The 23,181-nt window shown below is 39.5% G+C and overlaps 1 protein-coding gene across 9 annotated transcripts in view; it reads right to left on the bottom strand.

Moving 5' to 3' along the window:
* The window catches only part of LOC309856922 (neuroligin-4, X-linked), a 304,846-nt gene that overhangs the window by 118,521 nt on the left and 163,144 nt on the right, over positions 1-23,181 (bottom strand). For 8 of the 9 annotated variants that reach the window (XM_082718712.1, XM_082718719.1, XM_082718713.1 and 5 more), the window contains one exon: positions 165-317. In XM_082718712.1, coding sequence (XP_082574838.1) covers positions 165-317 — 153 coding nt within the window. Of the gene's footprint in view, positions 1-164; positions 318-3,617; positions 3,634-23,181 lie in introns of those variants that run through there. The other variant, XM_082718720.1, reaches the window with a different exon arrangement.

Here is a 23,181-nt window from a genome sequence, read left to right as displayed (position 1 = left end):
GACCGAGCTACAAACATTTCTTGCACCGTCCAGGAAGCACAGAGAAGTAGACCTTCATATACATCAGAGGAACATGGTTCTAACCAGTCAGTCCCCACACAACGGAAAGCAGTGCCCGTCTGTCACCGCGTCTGTCACGGCCTTGACACAACGCAATCACTTACCTAGAATGCCCAGCCGGTAGTTAATGGTTATCACGATGACATTGCCGTAGCTTGCCAGAACGCTCCCATCTATCATATTGCCGGTGCCCTCCATGTAAGACCCGCCGTGGATATAGACCATGACCGGCTTCTTACTGTTCTGATCATGGATGTCTGGAAAAAAAGCCAAGTAAGGAAACACAATAAAAAATCACACTGATTAATGGAGGCTCGAAACAAGGGACATGGATTACTTTTTCCTATTTTGGCTGGAATCAACCAGATGTGTATTTTTGAGTTACAGACACATTCGTAAGATTGCCTAAGAAAAGTGGTCAATGGGATGATATTTTCTAGTCCTAGGAATGGTACTTTGAGAAGCACACAGACATTTGAAGTCATATGAGTGCATCTGTCCATTGCTCTGTATATGTAAAACACTGAAATATAGAGAACTTAGATGAAATACTTATTTCCTGAACAGGGCTCAAGTCCTAAAAGCTGACTTATCGAGGAAACACCTGGCATGATGTTTTCAGCTGCGAAGTAAGTGTGAAATCAACTTAAAAATGATCATTGATCTTTACGATGACTGCCCTCTTTATTCAAAGGTGAGCTTACAGGTTCATTTTCAACTTCACAATGAGCACACGAGACTAGCTGTGAGATTTCGATGCTCAATACGGGACAGAGGATGATGAAAACCAAAGAAAGGGCGAAAAACTATCAACAGAACAGAAATGAGGACCACTGAAAACAGAACAAAACAAGATGCCCAAGCAAATGTGTTTGTTCTCATTTACTGGCTGCAGGCACAGCTCAACACATTTAACACGAAAGCCACGTAATAAAAACAACACAAGACTCCCGCCTCAAGATGGAATTTGTGAAATGTTACATATTTTCACAGAAGACTAGACACTCTCATTGTGATGTGCTACCAGTGGGTACCCTTGGTCATACCTTTGTTCCTTTACTGAGCAGTGATGTAAAAACTATGTTTTGCACTGGTCTGTGAGAACAGAAATTCAGAGACCCTGTGTCCATTTGTGGAAACCACTTTCTAAAAAGGTATTGATCACATAACCTGTTTAATCAGTCCTTATGCTTATATTGAATGTTTTGGAAGACTGACCTCAACAATATTTATTTCTGAATCTCTATGTATTTATAGCGATATATACACATAGGTGTGTGTCAATATTTAAATACCTACATGCTATCAAAAGAAACTCAAATATACCCATATACATTTATTTTCACCTTTTTATCAATCAAGGTTTTTTTTTTTTCTTCTCTCCTAATTCACCAAGACGCTTGTGAAATATCAGAAAGGAGTTTTAAGGAAATGAACCACTATCATTTAGATGGTGGCTGCTAATAAAATGAATTATGATCCCAATGTCAAAATGAGTTCATTGGCTGCCACACTAAGGGCAAGCAGAAGGCTCACAGTCAAGTACAGGAAAGAGTATCATGGCCCCGTGTTTCTGCAGATACTTATTCTCTCAAATAAAATTCAAATATAGAATAAAAGTCCCTTATTCATCATGTAGGCATCATGTGCTATGTGGAATTTTGAAAGACACAGCTTTCTGGAAAGGTGTGCTCTTCTTCATGACTTATTCCTCTCTCTCTCTGGATCCTGATTTAGTGGATTTTCTATCATTTCTTTTTTCAGTACATGCTGTTGCCTACTCCACTGTGCAAAAGGATTAAGTAGGGATTTTGAGGACTATCTGAAGGGGTTTCCCTGGAAAAAATGCTAAGCTAGTATCTCTGAACTTTCCATACATATAGCACAAGATTTTCATGAACTTGAGGGAGGAATAACAAGATGTCCTCTTAATACAAAGTAAAAAAAGAAAAGAAAAGAAAAATCACAAGTGATTGCTTTCAGTGAAAATTAGGGGGGATTTTATGGTAAGGAAGTTGCATTTCAAGCATTGGGAAAACAGGTCCTAAGTATCAAATAGAAATGCACTAAAAAGAAATACAGAACAAGAGGCAAATTATCCTCCTGGCTGGTGCAACAGGACAAAGAAAAGGCTTGGGGTTCAGTTAATACATTTTTTTTTCTTCTTTTTATGTGATCTGATGGAGTACTTTTTAAATTTTGTTTTGTTTTGTTTTAATACATTTGTGAATTCTGTTAAAACTGCAGGCATTCCAAGGCCGTCTGCAAAGCAGATGAAGGCTGGCGGAGTCAGTGCAGGGTATGCTACCCTAAGGCCATCACAAAGGATCCTGCAGACGGACATCTGATGTATGGGAAGCCTTGTGAACACAGGGGAATGACAACAGCAGTAAAATAATAACAAAGTGAAGAGAAGCAGGCATGAAAGCAACATCGGCCAAACTTCTTGGACTGCAGTTGATTTAGAAAAGAGGTCAAAGACAGCAGCGCAAGCTATTGCTGAGAGGTTGCTGCCTGGCGGCGAGAACTTACCAGCCTCTTCCCTGCTTTACGTTGCCTGTCAGCCCCAAACCTGAACGTCCTTCAAGGGCCTTTGTCCTCTAAAGAAAATAAATGGAGGTCCGTGCATTTTGCTCCTTGGATGGGAGTTACATACTTCTTACCCATCATACGGAGCCTGCACAGGAACATGGCTGGGCCTTTTCATTTCTTTGAAACCACTGATTCTGCTGAAAACATAGAAATACCTTGTGGTTCCTTCTCGCTTAAAGGCCACTACCTTCCATATTGTCAAAAACATGAATTTACTTCTGGTGGCGAGTCTATCACGTAACATGGGATCCTTCACAAAGCAACTTTCCATAGCAACCAAACATGTGAGGGGGGTGAATGGTGAAAAAAAGAGCTGCTAAACAGCAGCCCTCAGAGAAACAACATCTCATTAAAATACTTTTTCATGTATTTCACTGTGAGCCAGAGAAGATTCTTTGAAGCCTATTTTTAAATCCATATATTTTTTTAAAAAAGAAAAAAAAATAAAAAGAAACCAACAAAAGCTCAAATGCCAGACACCCAAAAAGTTGTACAAAGGTGTCTCTCAGAGTTTGGCAGCTTGGAGACAGAATTAAGAAGACCAAAGGTCCAAAATACAATATAACTTAAAAAATAACCTTTGGAAGGAAGAAAAGAACATATACATGCATGTTAGGCATGTTCTAAAATTTCATTTTCTCTTCTTACGGCCAAGCCAAAAAAAAAAAAAAGAAGGAAAAAGAAAAAGAAAAAGATGAGCTTCCTTGTAAATAACATTTTTTTAAAATTCACTTCATATTTAGAAATATTTATACTTCTCACAGGTGGTTTGCATTCATGTACAGGGTCCTTGGGACTAAAAGGGACAGTGGTTTCCAAGCAAGAAGAAAATAAAGAAGCACACAGAAGTGTACTTGTTTCAGAGAAGGGGAGGAAAAAGGGACTGAAATTAAAAAAAAAGAAAAAAATAGAGAGAGAGATTAAAACCATGCATCAGGGTCGAGCTTTGAAAAAACAAAAAATACCTTCATCTTCACCACGGTCATTACTGGTTATATCATCTGCGTTTTTCTTTGTGTTGGCTCCTGGGTCATATTGAGAAGGAAAATAAAGGGAAAAAAGAGAATTCAAAAACAACAGGTTTGCAAAAAAATCAGAAGAGAGAGCGATACTACCCAGTAAAAGAAAAAAAATATGTCACACAAAAAGTTGAAAGTTGTTACATTTGGATTTCAAAAAAATGAGATAGGGCAATGCAAAATGCATAAAAACATAAAGATGTCAAAAAGAACAAATTCAAAATGTTACTTGCAAAAAATGTGCTCTATCCTGTGAAAATGCAGTTTGGGGGTTAAAATGATAAAACTGCAAAAAAAAAAAAAAACAGAGCTAATGTGAGTTTGAAAAAAAAAACAGAAAATTAAATTATTAAAAAGGATTTCCCACATTCTTAAAAGAAATGCATATGAAGTATCCAATGTTCCTCTAATTTTAATATGTGACAATCTACATAAATTCATGAAATGTCACCAGTACACTTTTATTAGGACATTCCATAACGTAAGAGAAAACACATTTATGTAATAAACACGGAAGGACTTTCAATAAAATACTGAAAATTGGCATTCATTTCATGCAGAAGAACTTAAAACAGAGCATTTCAAATCCAAATCAGAAATGTCAGTTTGTTAGTTAGTGTAAATCAGGACAGTCACCTCGCCCCAGTGATTAGCGAGCTATTACCCAGTCCTGGTTCCCACTTAGTATAAAACGAAAACAACAACACAGCTGCCATTTTCAATAAAGTTTTCTTAAGACAAGAGAAAACATTAAACATCACATTCTCTGTGTTTGAAACACTTATTAAATATTACTTTGGTGTCAATGCTCATTGAATTTAACATAAATAAATAAAATCACCTACCTTGATGATCTGGAACATAAGTTACCCTAAGAATCTCCAGGGAAACAAAATATGGAGCAATGGGAGTATCCGCTCAACTACTCCCCAAAATACTCTCTTATACATTCTGTACATAGTGTGCCATTTTGGGTTTTCCTATTCTCAAGATACAACATGCTAAAACATTTCATATTGCTTGAATTGTTCGGTAAATTAGTTCAATTCTCTTCTTTTTATAGACAGACATGGCCCTGGGGCAATGCATATCCCAGATCCAGTAACTTCAAAAGTGCCTGAATGACATTCTTCTAGAAGTTCTGCTTCACTCAAAGAAAGTCATCGTGTTTCAAAACCAAGATCTGAAGTTGTTGTTTTTGTAGGTCAGTTATGGATTGCTTATTGTCCATTTTATATGGTTCAACAGTTCTTAGCTCACAGACCTTGGTGGTTGGGTGGGACATCTGATTTGCTGATTTTTGAGGCTTAACTATTCCTGCTATTCATAATTTCAAGCATCTAATATAAGGTCATTGAGTTGCCTGGGACCCCTTGGAACTCCAAGCTACCAGTAATTCAGCCTCATCTACCTAGAAGTACATTTTTGTTGGAACCCACCTGTTCTCCTTACAACACATTCATTTCTAATTCCGTAGAAAGTATCATGACCTCAATATGTCAATGTCTTAAGAGTCATTAGCTTGATATCAAATTTATTTATACCCAACAATCCTACTGCATTGAACTATCTAAAAGAGAAAATGTTTTAAAAAAATCAAATGAGGTTGAGGGTCTTTGGGGTTGTTTTTGCCAGAGTTCATCAGGACAGAACCTATCTTAAAGCGAATTCATGGACTTGAATTTAGGATGAAATTGTGACCTTAAAAAGGGATGCCTTTCCTGAAGTAGACTACATGAATGATACACAAACAAGTTCTCTCATTTCTGGAAAAAATAAAAAAAAAATCTGGGCACCTGGGTGGCTCAGTTGGTTAAGTGGCTGCCTTCGGCTCAGGTCATGATCCCAGAGTCCTGAAATCGAATCCTGCATTGGGCTCCCAACTCTGCGGAGAGCCTGCTTCTCCCTCTCCCTCTGCCTGCCTCTGCCTACTTGTGCTCTCTCTCTCTCTGTCAAATAAATAAATAAAATATATTTTTTTAAAAATTCCTTTCATCCATGGAAGAAGACTTTATATAAGCTTCTACAGAAACAGGTCACTAATGTCATTTAAAAAGAAAAAAAAAATTTGGCTAGAAAAAAATCAAGTTGTCATCACAAAAGTCACAGGAGTGAGAATGTGCTGATTCAGCAGATTCTTTCCAACAAAGTGTGTTCAAGTTTGACTCCCTCTTGTAACACAGTGTCCAGAACACACACACTCAACATGGGGAAGGCATTCTTTTACGAAGACCCCATACCAACACGTGACCCTCCCCAGGAGCCCATTCCTATAATCCTTGTTTGGAGTCTCTTTTCTCTTCCATGTTGTGTGCTGTGTCCTGGACTTAGCCCAAAGGCCATTCTGCAACCCAGCTGTCAGGGAAGTGAAATGCCAGAACATTCTCCTAAGACCCACCTCTCCGTGCCCCCAGGCTCACCGTCAGGGTGCAAAATGAGAGTGATATGAAATCCATCTCGGGCAGGATGAGAAGCAGTGCTCAGGGAACCATCCCCAACAAAAAGAGCCAAGTTCTGAAGATTAGTGATGCTTTCACAATTTCCATGACGGAGTTCCATCAAGAATAAAGTAGCAGTCTGGGATAACCTGCTGCCTCTTGGATTCCCTACCAAATTTCTGTTACCCAAAGCGTGACTTCTAAGAGCCTTACTGATGTATGGTTTACATACCATAAAACCAACTCATCAAAGCATAACATTTGATGGCTTTTTTATGGAGTTGTACAACCACCGGCTTCATCCAACTTTAGATCATTTCCATCAACCCGAAAAAGACCGTGTCCAACTGAAGGTTCCATGTTGCTATGCCCAGTGTCAATAATCTACTTTCTGTCGTTCTAGATTTGCCCTTTTGGGGTGTTTTGTATGAAAGATTTCATATCCTATGTCGCCTTTTGTGTCTGCTTTCTTTCTGTGAGCGTCATGTTTCCAAAGCCATGCATGCTATAGCAGGGGTCATTCTTTTGTAGGAGTAAGTAGTACTCCACCGTATGGACACAACAAATTTTGTTTCTCCGTTCAGCAGTTGGTGGACTTTTGGACCAGCTTCGCTTATCAGCTATTAGGAATAATGCTGCTTTAAACACTTGGGGGACAGTATTTTTGTTGGGATGTATGTTTCCCTGGTTTCTGTCTTGATATCTAGACATGGAATTGCTATCTTATAGGGCAAATTCATGTTTAAGGTTTTAAGAATCTGCCAAACTATGTTCCAAATTCGCTGCATTGTGGTGCATTTCCATGAGCCTGTATAGGGGGTTCCAGTTTCTACATTCTGGAGGCAAGCTGTGTTATTATCGGTTTGGTGATAGTCATCTTAAAGGCTGCGAAACAGGGTCTCCTTGTGGTTTTAATCTGCAGCTTGCTCATGAGGTAGCGATGTCCAGCATCTTTTCAGGTACCATCTTCTTTGGTGGGATGTCTGCTTGAATATTTTGCCCATCTTTAAAATTGGGTTCTCTGTCCCTTATTATTAGATTTTAAGTGTTCTTTCTATTTTTCAGTTGCAAGTCTTTCCCCACAAATACGACTTACAAATCTTTTCTCTCAGTCTGGGACCTCTCCTTTGGTTTTCTCAGTGGCACCTTTTGAAGTACAAAAGTTTAATTTTGACGAGGTCGACTTTATCAATTTTCTTCCAGTGCTTGTGCTTTTCATACCTAAGAAATCCTTCCTCAACACGAGACCCTGAAGATTTTCTCTTATGGGGTTTCCTACACATTTAAGAGTTGTAGTTCTACACCTTTTAATTATTTGAGTTACATGCAGTGTATATGAGAGTAGGGTGGAAATTCATTGTTAGTATATAAGTATTCCATGGTTTCAGCACCATTTACTGCAAGACTAACTTCTCTCTCGTTAAACTGTTGAGATAACATTGCTGGAAGCTAGCTGACTCTAAATGGAGGACTGAATTTATTTCTGGACTCATTTAAGGAGATCCCTTCTGCATTTCTATCCACAAGAACCCCCACATTTCTTGATGACTATACCTTTCAAATATGCTTTAAAACGGGGCAGGAGAAACTCTCCAACTTTCTCTGGCTTTTTCAAGATAGTTTCCTTATTCTAGATCCTTTGCCTTTCTACACAAATTTTCAAATGATCTTGTCAACTAAAGAAAAAAAAAAATCCCCCAGAGATCTTGACAGAAATTGTTTGCCCAACCACAATTTTGAATTAATTGTAGATAGCAGAGTATGACCCAGAAACATAATTACATATCACCTTTAATGCACTACGTGTATTTGATTTTTCACCCTTTTGTTCTTTTTAAATAAGCCATTGCTGTATTTTTTTCCTCACAAATATAGCTAATTAAATGACCTCAACACCAACAGAGTTCTCTTAAATATCGAATTTAGTTAGAATCATGAACTATGGGGAAAAGGTTCTGCTGGAATTTATTCCAGAGTAAACCCATCTTGTGCATGCCAAGAAAGAGATTTCAAAACCCATACACACCATGAGTTCCTTCCTCCCTCTCCACATGTACACCTTCCCTGAAATGCCAGAAAAATATTCCTTTACACCTAATCATTAGCCTCTCTATCAAACCTCTGTGGGGAAGTAGCTCTAAGTTTTAAAGAGAATATTTAAGCAACTTCAAACAAATATATAACTGTTCCATTATTAAAATTTAAGTGATTTTATAAGTAAAATATCTCAATGTCCCTGGTCCCGAAGGATGTGCATCATTTTTTTATACCTGTTCTTCTCATGTTCCTTTTTTTGTGCTATAACTTCAACATTTTCTAAAGTAAAACTACTAAAATGAGTACTTTCTATCCTAAATGGAAGAGAAATACTTTGTAAAGAATTCAGAAAAGGCAGAGCACAGTAAAGAGGAAGATGAAAATCCTCTAGATGCTGCTGTTAACATTTTGAGGCAAGAAAGTAATTTCCCATTTCCTCTTTTTAACTATCCATTAACTTTGTTGTCACTTATGTAGGCAAATCATCAAACACAGAAATCAGATACTGTGAGGCGGTCACATTATTTATGCAAGAATAGACAGAAGGGATAGAACCTAGAAAACCTTTAGGATTATCACTCCTGGCATGAGATATTGTCCTGAAAATGTATTTACTGGTTCAAATTTTTTTTCTTTTCTTTTTTTTTTTTTTTTTTGTCTCTTAAGAGAGCAAATTCCAAGAGCAACTGAGCCTTGTTTTCCTAAATACAGAAAGAGTGTGTCGTTGCTAAATGCATTACTTACATTACAGAGGAAGCTGTGTAATGGGTTATGGGGGAAATAAATGCTTTCCTGGCCATCACAGATGGGTGTGTGATTGATTAGTTTGTCACTCACCCCCCTCAGAGGAATACTTTTTTCATCTTCTAATTCAATAATGGGTTCATTTCACCAGTAAGCTGAACAGGACCCGCCCATAACAAACGGCCCATGCCTCATGACTTAATTTACTGGTGAACCCATTTCTTCTGCAGACAGGTATTAACATGTTAAATATGGTAGCCTTGAACACCACTGGCCATACCCAGAATAAATACTCCACACATCAACGTTAACATGTTGTAACATTGACTTGAATGGGATTAACTCAGTGAATCTGAAACAACATGAAACAATTAGTCTTTGGGCTTCATGAAAAGCCATGTGGACTTTAGACAATGGTCTACCTACAGAAAAATCACATTCTGCATTTGAAGGACTCACCATGCATGATCTAGGCTTCATTTTTTTTTTTAATTTTTCTGAAATCAAAACATCTGAACAAGATGAGCTCTCATTCCATGAAAATGTGGGCAAGACTGGAAATCCTGTCAGATACAGCCTTCAAGAAGAGGCTTCCCCACACCAGCATTTGGAATCCCTCCTTGTTACATGCCATGGCTACGTTGGGCAGGAAGGTCTACCCTGGGAACTGAAGGGCATCTACTATTAATGTGGAGGGAGGGTTTCTGGTGATCCAAAACCCTTAGGAAAGAGAACATGTGAAATGGAGAGCATGAAAATGGATTTCTTTGAACTCATCAGGAGAGTTGTCCTTTGAAAAACCTTTGGAAAGGCATCCCAAAATCTGAAGACTTCAGCTCCACGACACACGAAGGGGTATGGGAATGTGAGTTCCATACTGTGGTCTGGAGGTCAAGAACCTATGATTCACCCTACAGATATTTATTATGCGATTCAGATGTTCTTGATGTCCTCCTAATTATTGTGAATTTCACTACAGCAAAATATTATCTTGGGTTGTTCCTTCAGGAAAATTGAAGTCATGTGTTTGTGACTGCAGTAAAGGCAAAGACTAATTCTTCATTTTCTACCTGTTTCAAAATGTCTCATTTCAATAATGGAAATAATAGGAGGGTTTTTTTTTTTTAAATTCTTTTGGTATGTTTTCTTCTTTTTGTCTGACTGGCTTGGGAAGACATATTGAGAGAAATATCAATAATATTTTTTTTTCTTTCTTTCAGAATTAGGAAGAATTGTTTTCACCATTTCTGTGGTAGAAAATCAAACTCAGTCTAAAAATATATAGGTCTGTTATATATGTTTGTGTTTTTTATTAAAATCTCAAAGCACTGCATGGCCATACTTGAGCATTTTTTGTTGTGAATTTGGTTATTGAAATGTTTCTGTTCTTAGGAATAAAAGACAAATCCTATTAGATTTGAGTCTCTCCTTTTTATTAGAAGGTTCAGTTGATAGAATATATTACCTCCTCATACCATTTCCAAGAGCTTGAGATTAAATCACAGTGCATTTAAAACTTACAACAAATTTAATATTGGCTTATGCTCCATGCTTTTTCTGCACCTGCATTTAGAAAACTCATGTTGAAAATGAAATTGGCTTTTATTTTCCTGAGATTGCTCCAGAAATGCTGTATTTAAAAAATGATAAACCACGGTAGGTGTGTATGTAGGTATGTTAGTATATATATAATTACATATATTCATTCTCCATGCCAAGAGATTCTGGAAGATCTTGAGTTCTTTGGCATGGTTTTAACTCTAATAAAAGGTTCCTTTACTAGTCAGAACATAGATGTCAGTGATGGGATACATCTCTATGCCAGGAAATTTGGGTTGTGGGCCAGGAATTAGAGGGAGCTGGAACATTTGTCTTCTTGTCCCTTTGCTGTCGACATAGAGGAATAAACTGAGAACATCTCAGAGTGCTCAGTTGATGGGCCACGGTTCCTTGGTCTCTCTTTTCAAAGAGAAACTCAGGGATGTCATGAACCAAACAAGAGAAATGTCAAGCAGGAGTCACACTTAAGGGAAATGTCTCTCATGTCTTTTTCAGTGTGTTATGTTCCCTCGACACCTTCTGGATGAAGGACTTTGTGATTTGCTCAAAATATCCCATGCTCCTCTTACAGGAAAGTATTGTGACATCCCCAGCTGCTAACACACCAGTTTGGGCCAACAAAATGTGAATGGAAGAGCTGTACGACACTCACAAGCTGACACACTGTGAGGCATCTCATTTCTGCCATAGTTTTCCCCCTCCCTCTACGAACCAGACCAGCATGTCCCAGATGGAGATCACCTCCTTCAAAGTCTTGGTTTTGGAAAGAACAGGATCTAGAGAGCAACCAGTCATCCCCAAATGGACACAGATGTCATAAAAGGGAAAAAAAGCTTGGGTTGTTGTTGCAAGACTCTTTTGTTTAGCAGCACAACCGAGCCTAAGTTGACTGTTACAGCCATTTGCTTTTGTTCCATGAGGTACACATTCACACACACAACACACTCACATACATACATACTCAAGAGAGGCACACGGCCTCCTAAACATCCCAACATACACCTCGATCCAACAAACCATTTGAGACCACAGATGTCTCTGGCTCCCCAGTGTACTTGAAATTGGTAAGTCAACACCAACATGATAGTTTCCCCTTTGGGTACATGTCTGCCTTTACAGAAAATTACTCTTCTTTTGGGTACTTAGCACTAACTACTATGTGACTATACAGTGCTTAAAAAAAAAAAGAACATCAACAAAATTCACACCTACATATTTATGGTGATTAAGCCAAACACTATCATGAGTATACCGTAAAATAATTTAAGAGAAGGAAGGGGCCCCTTTTTTCTCTTAAGGTGGCTTAACTCAGTTAAGGGTTGACTCTTGATTTTGGCTCAGGTCATGATCTCAGGGTCATGAGACCCAGCTTGTGCTCAGCAGGGGGTCTGCTGGATATTCTCTCTCTCTCTCTGTCTACCCTTCCTCCACTCATGCTCTCTCTCTAAAAAATCCATAAAAATTAATGAAGATGAAGAAAAAAATAAACTCTTTACTTCAATCACCAGGGATTTCCTGAAGAAAGAGCTTAAAAGAATATACAGAAAAGTCACACCCAACTTCAAATCAGCTGGTTTTCTGCTAACACACGAATGTTGTTTTGCACAAAGCCATAAATATTGGCTCATATGGTTCCTGGAAGTAGTATTATTTTTCATGGTTCCCCATACATTTGCTACACTTTTCTACTTCCCATATTTTGCTCATGCAGCCGTTTCTTCCTAGCTTATGAGACTATGATTGATCTAACCACCCCTCCCCAAACTTACTCTTTCCCTTTAACAGCCTTTGAACACCCACTCCAGGGGCCAACAACTCAAGGGCATGTCTCCCAGCTTCCACTCCTCAGAGCAGAACTTCTTTCTTTATTAATGTATCCTGCAGGGGCTGGGGCTGGGGGATTCCATTTGGGTATCAGAGAAGGGAAATATGGTTGATGTCTGCATTTTTTTGCTGCTTTTTTTTTTTTAAATAAACTTTTCAATTTAGAGAAAAAATTGTAAAGATAGAGACTTGCCCTATGCCTCACACTCAATTTCCTCTAGTATTAACATCAAACATGAGTCTGGTACATTTGTTATAATTAATGAGCCAATACCTACACGTTATAACTCACTAACGTCTGTAACTTATTCAGATTTTTGCAGTTTTTGTTTCATGTCCTTTTTTGGTCCACATTCCATTTCAGTCCTCATGGCTCCTTAAGCTCTTCTCAGCTCCAAGAGCTTCTCAGAGTTTCCTTGTTTTAGATGACCTTGACAGTTTAAGAGCTCCTCTCCAGAAATTTCATAGAATATCCCACAGTCAGGTGCTGTCTGGTTTTTCGTGATTCATGAGGCTGTGAAATTGGGGTGGGGGGCCACAGAGGTCAAGAGCCCTCCTGATCACATCCTATGAAGGGGACACACTTGTCACCTCAATCAACACTGCTGGTGTTGGTCTTAAACAGCTGGCTGAGGTGTGTTTGCCAGATTTCTGCACTGTAAAGTTATATGATCTCTGTCCCTCTCCATATCATACTCCTTGGAAGGAAGTCAACATGCACAGCCAAGCCTTAGGAGTAGAGGTTGAAGGAGACAATCTATGTACACTGAGAACATGGTCTGATACATGACAGGAGGGGATGAAGTTTGTAGGTCCAATCGAGAGTAATAATCAGCTGACCTTTTAATAAGGGAATGACCCAGAATTATCCAGATGGGCACAGTGTAATTAAAAGTGGATTCAGAGTCATTGGAAGATGGGGTCATCAACCAAATAATGCAGGTGTCCTCTACAATTGAAAAAGAAAGACAAGGAAGGCACTTTCCCTTAGATCCTCCAAAAGGAATGACATCTTATCAAAACCTTGATTCTAACCCTGTGAGATCCATTTGGTATTTTTGACCTCCAAAACTGTTGTTTTAAGCCACTAACAATGTGGTGATTGATTATAGCCGAAATAGTAAATTCATAAACCCTGTTTTATTTATTCATTTGGTCGTCTATGTCCATGTGAGGTTATGGATATTTATTTTATACTTTGAGTTCTAGGAAATCCGGCCCTTATTTTTTTTCTCAAATTGTTGAAGCACTGGCCATTACTTAGGTAATGCTCTAAATGTAAAATACTCCCTAGCTTTATTAAACACATCTTGATAATCTCCAATTTACCTTGATTTCAATATTATTATATATTTACATTAGCATTGTGTGACTTCAGAAAATAATACCTTGTGGTGATTGTAGAATGGAATTTCGATAGGATTTTCTTTAATACAACTGTTTAATCTCATAGCCTTAATGACTCTAAGCCAATCAATTCGTTCTATTATAAACCCATAAAGCATTTGCTTCAGGCCAAGATGTAAGCTTAATATCTCTCTAGGTGTTTACAGATTATGCTAAACGAGTTCCATTTTTAAAAGCATGTTATTTTGAGATCCACAGACAAAGTCACTACCAGCTTAATGATTTCATTTCTTTGGTAATTATATGCAATTTTAGGTATTTATGAAAATCTTTCCAGGTAATGTATTTTGGTTTATATTATTATTACTTTCAGTTTTAGAAATATGGAAGGATGAAATTCAGCTCAAAATACTTAATGGTAAAAAAAGAGTTAATAAGGAGGTGGTAAATAGTATTAACGTAATTTCAAATGCCAGAACTTCATGAACAAAACCTATTCTTGCTGCCAAGGTCTCCTGTACCCCCTGGTCTATATCTCAACCAGCATTCAAGATCTGGAGAAAACCTCTTCTTCTTTTGCAGGGTCCTCCTCTAAGAAATAACTTCCCACTATAGTGTCTAGATAGCTTCTCATGATGCAAAGTTCCCAATGGGAATACCCATAAAAACAAAGAAAAAGATGTGAACCTCAGAGGAAACCAAGAACAGCAGAAAACATAAGGCTACATCTGGTAGGTTTCTACTAACCCTACTAAGGAGCCTAAAAAGAGAGTTCCAACTTGCCCAAGGATCTCCTATGATACCACCACATTGGGAATTGTTCTATAAATATGATAGGAAATGAATCAGGGAACATTTGGGACCACCCTGAATGCAGCTGTGTATCACAAAGGAGAAGTGCCTGTCTATACAAACCAAAAAAAACTAAGAAATGCATTCCGATGTTGCCTGGCATTATTTCAGAAAATCTCTGCCTCCAACATCTCTAGGTATGTGTTCAAATTAGACAAAAGTTAAACCAGCCAAAACATACAGGTGAGAGAGTGGGTTAGTGCATGGAAATGGCCAGGAGGTATCTGCTGCAAAGGTAGACAATTCAGAAAAAGCCCTAGAAGCTCGATGTCACTTTCCACACACTCAGCTAGTTCAGAGTATTCAAGTGTCCACAAACACTTAGAGTAACTACTAATGAATTAATACTTAAAGTCAACTAACACTTGCTTCACGTCTTAGGAAGGGACAGTGCAGTCTGGAGGAGTACCCTGTTGGAAATGAAATTTGAGGATCAGCTCAATGAGTCAACAACTACAAAGGGTCTACATTGGTAAGGAGCCCCCAGACATGTATGCCGGCAGTCTGGGGCAGCCCTGTTGAGCGACAAGCACTCGTCAGACCACTGGCACAGGAAAGGATTGCTCACAGGTGCACCTGGTAGCAGATATCTTTGGTGGGTATACCCTGACTTGCCCAAAGATGAGGAAAGAGAAAAGAAGAAAAATTGTGTTTTTTATAGAGAATGCAATGGTATAGAACAAAAGATCACCACAGCCTTCAGAAGACTCTAAGGGAATACTTAGATAAACCACTAACTTTTTCTCATGGAGTAAAAGTAGGATGTAGTTTTTTCAGTGGAGAAACCTAAAAAGAGAACAGCCTGAGACCGGAAGAAGAGGACAACCAGGTCAAGGGAGATGGAGAGATGAAGGAAGTATATATAGAGAGAACTAAAATGCACACTCTTTGTAAGGAAAATGCATAAACCCAAGCGTGCCTTAGATCTGAATGTAGGTAAAGGTGCATGGAAAGACAATGCACCACAGTATTCAGGGGGAAACTAAGTGCACACTGCACCTTAGAACATCTAAGAACATCTGCACATTTGAACATCTTCATGTAAGGATACTTTGGAAGAGAACAACCATATCGAGAGAGGAACTTCAATAGAAAGAAACTCCATGATCAACCCCCGAAGTCACCTCCAGTGTAAAGACCATCAAATTTCCCAATGCAGAAAATCGTGGGAAGCTCTATCGTAGAAGGGCACTTCAGATGGCAATCATACACCGAACAAATTTACAGTAAGGAATCCAAGACGTATGGAAGATACATCTTCTGGTGACCACTCTGCTGAATAAAATGTTCATTTCTTTTAAAGGAAGACTATGTCATGAGCCGATAGGAATTGCGTTTACAATAGGGATGCTGAACATGGTTCATTGGAAAGGAAGGATGGTATTTCACGGGTCTCATGAACCATGGAAAGACCAAATTCGAATGGATCTTACCAGATGTAAGATCAAAAGCAAACAAAGGATTCTAAAGATGGCAAATAATATTTGGCACAATTGATATGTTTCGTTAACGGATTTAAGTATTTGGAATATTTACTTTGACAAGGAACCTTTCTATAATCCTGCCAACGAAGGTTAGACATATCCTTACATGGAATGTGTCCTGGGGAGTGGTGAACAATGGAGTTTCCACTAAAAGTACAGGCAAGGAAATGATGTCATGATCATCACTGGGAAAAATACAGCTGCAGGTTCTACTCGATATGTTAAAAACAAGTCATGAGAACTAAAAATATTCTAAAGGAGACACAGTAAAGTCACTCGTGCATATGATTATCTATGCAGGGGAAAGTGATCCAGGACATGAGCTAAATAAATTAGGGTAGATGAGGTATTAGTTACGCTGGTATGCAATCAATATAGAAAATCAATTTTCATACCTAAGAATATTAACATATCTAAAAAGAAAGCCTTTTCACATTAACAATAAATGGTCTGCACATACCTTATGAAGCATGTAAGACATATTGTAGAATATAAAATATGAGATACATAAAAGTCTGGTCTATAATCAGAAGCTTTCAGTGGCAGAAATTTACTGTGTAACAAATCAGTATATTTTTTAGAAATAGCAAGATTTTTTGGTAATAACCAAATCATTCTAGTCTCAATTCTGAAAAAAATATGCATGTGAATAATTTTGGCTTGAAGAAGGTAAGGGCAGTTCTTCTGGCCTTGTTATATTATTTATTGTATTTTCAATAATTTCAGCCTGTGTATAATGAAGACTTTCTTTTTTGAGAGCACCGTTAACTAAATATTAGAAGAAGAAGAAAGCATAACAAGTTCATCTTAGGGCAAAATAAATTCTGGATTAAATATTTATACTTACAGAGCAATAATTATATTTGTCAAAGTATGATACAATGTTTAGGTTAAGATTTTGACTCAACATATATTGATTTATAAAGAAAGACAGCATTTATTAATATAGATGCTGGCATTGTGGCATTATAGATACATACGCACATGTACATACATGAGTATACAGTCAGGTGTTATTGGGACATGCTCTGCGTATGGCCATGAGTATGCACAGACACACACTTATATACATACGTATATATACCTATATATGTATATTTTTATCATTTATTAAATAGTATACATTTATGTATACACATAAATATATAATTTAAAACAGTAAATAATAAAAGCAAATGTGCATAAAATTTATATATATACATATTAATGAATATTAGAAATAGGCAGGAAATATATATGTGTATTTTATACAAAAACATACATGTATACTAAATATATATTTAATAAAGAATAAGGAAGAATAACTAAGGAAGTATATATCTTTAAATTTATATATAATACATTTATATTTTGTATGTATATTTATTTTGTATTGATATAGTATATATTTATCTTGTATATATACCTTATACAAATATATAAAATATAAATATTTAATGAGTATTTATGTATTATATGTTTATGTATTATAACTATTTAAGTAATATGTAATAAATATATAAAATGTCATAAATTAAATATAATATATAAATAAGCCTTTGCATTTCATGTATACATAAGTAAAATAAATTTATATTATGTAAGTCTATGTAAATAAAGGACAAAGGAAGCTCTGTGACAATAAACCAAGGGACAAGTGATGTTGTGGGCATCAGCAGGGTTAGCACGCCAGCGATTTCTCCATGAAGCCAGAAGGGCTGGCCAGCCAGAATGCTCCAGGAGGCACATGGAAGAAGGATGAGATAACAGGAAGCATGATAGGCTCTTCACGTGCCCTTTCCTGGTGCTCCAACCCACTTCTGTGCACTTGGAACAACCTGTGCTCTGTCCATCCATGGGCTTGCAATAAACTCCTCAAACACCTTTAGGGTGATGACACACACACACACACAAAAATCTCTCTCCCCTGAGAATTCTCTGCAGTGCCAAGTGGAGATGAGGATGAAGCAAGATCTATCAGGTTCTGGTAGAAAACCTTTACTAATCCATTCTTTTAAGAAGGTATTTTCAGAGACAAAAAGGACACAAGACTACGTCCTCCCTAACGCCTAGTAGAGTTGGTAGGAAGCAACACCCCAATCATCTAATACATCAAGGACAATTAAACTCCATGAAGCTCAGGAATTCAAGGAGGATGAAGTCAGAATAAACATTAAAAATAGGGAAATTGGGGCGCCTGGGTGGCTCAGTTGGTTGAGCAGCTGCCTTCGGCTCAGGTCATGATCCCAGCGTCCTGGGATCAAGTCCCACATCGGGCTCCTTGCTCAGCAGGGAGTCTGCTTCTCCCTCTGCGTCTGCCTGTGTTCACTCTCTCTCCCTCTCTCTCTCTGACAAATAAATAAAAAACAATCTTTAAAAAAAAAAAAATAGGGAAATTGTGGCTCAGAAGAACTAAAAATTATACACAGATAAATCACCACTTAGGATATCTCCTTTATATAAATACTAATCACATCAATGGGGGCTTCACCTGATGACCTGATCACCTCCCAAAGCCCCCACCTCCTAATACCATCAACTTGGGGGTTAGCCATTCCACCCATGAAATCTGGGAGAACACGTTCAGACCATACCAGATGCTTAGACAATGTTTATGTGCAGGACTTCATTTCATAGGATGCATTGTTTCTCCTTTCATGACTATGTGAAATGCCCATGCGGGAGACGCAGCACAGAGCCAGATCCAAAATTTCCATTTCTTCCCCATCAGAACTACAGAATGCTTTTCATAGGAAGACAAGCTTAGGCTTCCTACTGTCCATTTGTTCCAAAATGCTAGGACTGAACCACAAGGAGACTTCATCTTTGCTCTTACGAAGCCATAGTCTCCTGACTATGTGATGGTTAATTTAATAATCACACCAAATTTTTAAATTTCTACCATGAAAAGATTATGCATGGGCATGACCACGTGAAATATTGTCTAAGCATATACACCTTGACAACCCATTAGTAATCTAAATGATGGTGGAGGAATTTCCCCCTAAAGAAGCGAAGGTGACATGTGCTGAACCAGGAGTCCAAAAGATGAAAAGACAATGAGAAAATAGTTCAGAAAAGGGCCAGGAGAGTCTGATGAAAAATGAAACTGGGGAGTTAGGCAGCATCAGACCATAGGCAGAGCTTGATGGACGGTTGTGCCCTGAAGAGCATCCCCAAAACTCATGTGCCCTGAGAAGTCAGTGTGACATTATTTAGAGAGAGGGTCTCTGCCAACATCATTAGTTAAGAATATCTAGAGAGGAAGCCTTCTTGGGTTTATGGTGTCCCCTCAATCCAACGACTGGTGTCTTTACAAGGAGAAGATAGGTGGAGACACAGGGAGAAGGAATTGATGTGCACATGGAGGAGATGCCAAGGAACACTGGGGGTTACTGGGAGCCCCACAAGAGAAGAGGGAGGCAGGGGACTGGTAAGTTCTTCCTTGGAGTCTCCAGAAGAAACCAACCCAGGTGACGCCTTGATCTTGGAGTTCTGGGCTGCTGAGTTGTGCTGGAATACATTCCTGTGGTTGTAAGCTGCCAGATTTATGGTAATTTGTTACGGGAGTTCCAGGAAACGCCTGCAGTGGGCATGAAAGAATGGGGTGGAGAGCAAACCCTAAGGCAACACTTAGTGAGACAAACCCTTCTAGAATCCCACTAATTGGGTATGAGCTGCACCTGTTAGATGACAGAATTGTCATCCTGGGATCCCGTTGCATTCCATAGACTTGAGACGGGATGCCAGTGGCTTCTTTAGAACATGCTGCTATGTAGGATTCTTGCTCAGGCGACCTAAGAGATTGTCCATGTGGGAAGAGGGCTGCTGGCAGCCTGCGGAGCTGAACGCAGGTTTCACTGTCCGCTGATGGGAAAGGCACCACGATCTGACAACCGCAAGGGACAGAAACTTGCCCACGCTGCAGTGAACTCAGAAAAGCAGGAGCCACAGACAGGAAAGCAGGATTGCTGACGCCTGTGTCTCTGTGGAACCCTGTACAGGGAACCCAGCTAAGATAGGCCTGAATTCTTGACCCACAGAAAGCGCAGGTTGATACATGAGCACGGTGTTATGCCACCAAGTTAGTGGTAATTTGGTTAGCGGCAGTCGAAGACTAGAGCGTGTGGGTCACCAAAGTCTTTGGACGGGGATGGCATCCTCTGTCATCTGCTCCTTCTGACTGCCAGCCCTAGTTAGGGAAGGAATTTGTGCAACCAACCCCACACATTCCCTCCCGTTCCAGGCATTGTGTATTCTGTTTGCAACTGAAGCAAGGCAGGACCAGCAGGACATCTGGAGTCTGGCCACGTGCAGGGGTCCATCCATCATTGGCATTAAACAACATCCCACATACCATGATTTAGCCATGGCTTCTGAACGCCTAGCAGACAAGGGACCTGGCAGCCCTCAAGTTATTTCCGAGCGTAGGCAAACGTTCCTTTATGAGCCTCTGACATCTCAAATTGTAGCACCGCTGGGGAGAGAAAGCAATACCGGGACTGCATCCGAGTTTCCCGGGGTGCTTTGTAAACCTTTCTCTGGTGGGCTTTGGCTCTTTCTCGTGGTCTGTTTCCACTTTTGATCTATGTCCCTCTGTCCGCTTTAGTTCCAAACATGCCCCCACGGAGCCAGCATGCTCACCGAGGTGCACGCCCATCATACTACACATGAGATTAATGATAGAGGCTGGAAAGATGCCAGACTGAGGCAGATAAAGGAAAGGAACTCCCTGGGAGGCTGGAGCCTGCCTTGTCAGTCAAGCCCGACGATACCCTTTTGGTGTGTAAAAGCAGAAATGAGGACCTAGGTGGGATGCTTCAGTAATGATGTGTATTTGGCTTGTACCGATGTGTAATGGCTTGTACACAGAGCACTAAGTCAGTACAGAGCAAGAGTCCCACGTAGGGCATGTGTTCAGAGGGAGCCCAGAGCATTCCTTTAGCAGCCTGGGAGCAACTAGGGAGGCCTGTGTTTCTTCACTTCTTCAGGCAGCAGACTGGACCTCCATGAGCATGCGGGCTTCTAGAATCCCACGCACACGGGGAGGGAAGCCAACGGGTTCCTTGCCGCTTGGATGGCACATGATCATCCCAAAAATCAGGAGCCAAAGAGGCATTTTGTTTTCTTTTTTTTAAAAGGTCAGTTCCCTGTCTTTACAGGTATGGGACAACACATTACCATCTAGGGAGGTGGCAACCTCCCTGATTTGTACCATCCTTTCATCGCCATGGAGATCCTTCAGAAAACACCACATTTTCTAAGACCATTCCCTACCCATAATCCCAATGGACTCTGGCTCCTTGGGGACAAAAAAAAAAAAAAAAAAAAAAAAGGAAACTTTCAGTACCTGCTTTACTTTGGAAGCTCTCAAAAATGATGAGTGAACTAAGCCATTCGAAACAGAGATACTGTATTTCAGCTGATTTCCTTGCTATTGGAAAGGAGCGTCGGGAAACCATCGCTTTAGTCCCCATGCATTATCACGTAATGTTTTTCACATCCCCTGGAAGAGTGTCCTTCCTTTTCTCAGGACAAGAGGACCACTATTCCACAGTAATTTGCAAAGATACCAGTGATTTATGATCATCCAAGCACAGAATCTACTAAAAATCATTAGGTCGTATGTCCTATGAGCATTCGTTAGGAACTAACAATTATTTCCCAATGAAATCGTTTTGGCTGCCATTTAACAAAGAGCGAATTAAGACACACAAGGATTTTTCTGATTTTTGTCCCCACACAAGAATTGTTCACGTTTTCTGGAGGAAGAGGAAGAACAAGGCAAGCCATGTTCTACAATTCATCCCGTTTAACCACAGATCAGAAAACATGTGTTCTGTTCGACCCATTTCTTCCAATGATGTGTTTGGAATTCTTGGAGGAGGATGAAGTTACATGATCTAAAAGAGCAGTGAAAGAGGGATTAAATTGTGACTGTGCATTCCCCACAGTGATTTGATGCCAAATGAGAGCTTCAGGCTTGCCTCCCTCCATAGGCTTCTGCAGCTCTCCCTTAGGACCCACAGAACAATCCTTGGTTTCCCAGTGGCAGCCAACCATATCATTCAGGTTGAGGAAGGGTCAGGTCCTCTGCTGTCTCAGCAAACACAGCCCACAGTGATGGGAGGCTGGTACCCAGGAGCTAAATGCACTGAGCAGAAAAACGCTCCAACTGCCTCAAATCCTACAGTATCTGGTATTTGCCTCCCTTCCTCTCGCCATCTTGGAAATCCAAATCCACCCAAGTGGAAGGATCCATTTGCCTGCTTTACTCCAGCCCTGTTTCCGAAGAGAGGGACGCTCTTGAAGAAAACTGCCTGTTGACAACGTTCAGCGTCTCTACTGTCAACACTATGCCATCATCTATGACGGACACAGTCATTTTGTTGTTCATACCCTATTCCTATTTCATTTACCCCAAACGAGGAGTCAACACCATCAGTACAGAGCTGTAATTGCGAACTGGGCGATTTCACATCTCGGAGGGATGGATAAGTGGGGCCACTCAAAAGTAAAGCCAAGCTCGGTGTCATGCAAGTGACCACTTTTCTGTTTTGTTTTGTCGGGGCTGAAGGAAGAAGTCAACCTCCCTATCAGAATTGCCTGGAAACATGTGCTAATTGGACAGCGAGATGAATATGTGTAACATGCACTATTGCTTTGAAACCAAATAATTAGGGAGAGCTGACAGGAAATCAGCCAACACCGCATTAGCATCTTTTAGCCAGATATTATGAGTTGACAGACTGAGTGAAACTGAGCAGATTGGGACCAGTTCCCTGTGAAGATAAATTCTATTAATGAATCCAACATGCGTGGCTCTGGATACAGAGTTACAAAATGGTTCATAAGTCACCGAGACAAGGAGGCTATTGACAAAAATCAGCAGAAGGAGATGGATGGCCTTTATATCCAAACAAATGTCAGTGGTAATTAGATCAGCCTAAAGATGCACCGATTTCTTCACTCCTGGGGAGGGACTTTAGTGATGCCATGAATATTTTTAATGATACCAATTTCATGAGGTAAAGCAGCGTAGGAACACAGAGACAACAATGTGAGACACTTAGCATACAAGAGGGATGTTATCAACAGTGTTGATGCAAGACGTTAAGGTGAATTGAATCAAAAGTTCATAGTGTCCTAGGATTATATTCGAAAGCACCAAGTATGCCAAAATGCATTTTTCTAATGTTGATGGAGCTATGTGCCTATGTCTTTGATTTTCGCCTAAACGAAGAG

Source organism: Mustela nivalis, assembly GCF_964662115.1.
Source record: "Mustela nivalis genome assembly, chromosome: Y".
In the NCBI taxonomy this organism is placed as follows: domain Eukaryota; kingdom Metazoa; phylum Chordata; class Mammalia; order Carnivora; family Mustelidae; genus Mustela; species Mustela nivalis.
Note: the sequence above shows the minus strand (reverse complement) of the source record. Positions and strands in the feature narration are given on the sequence as shown.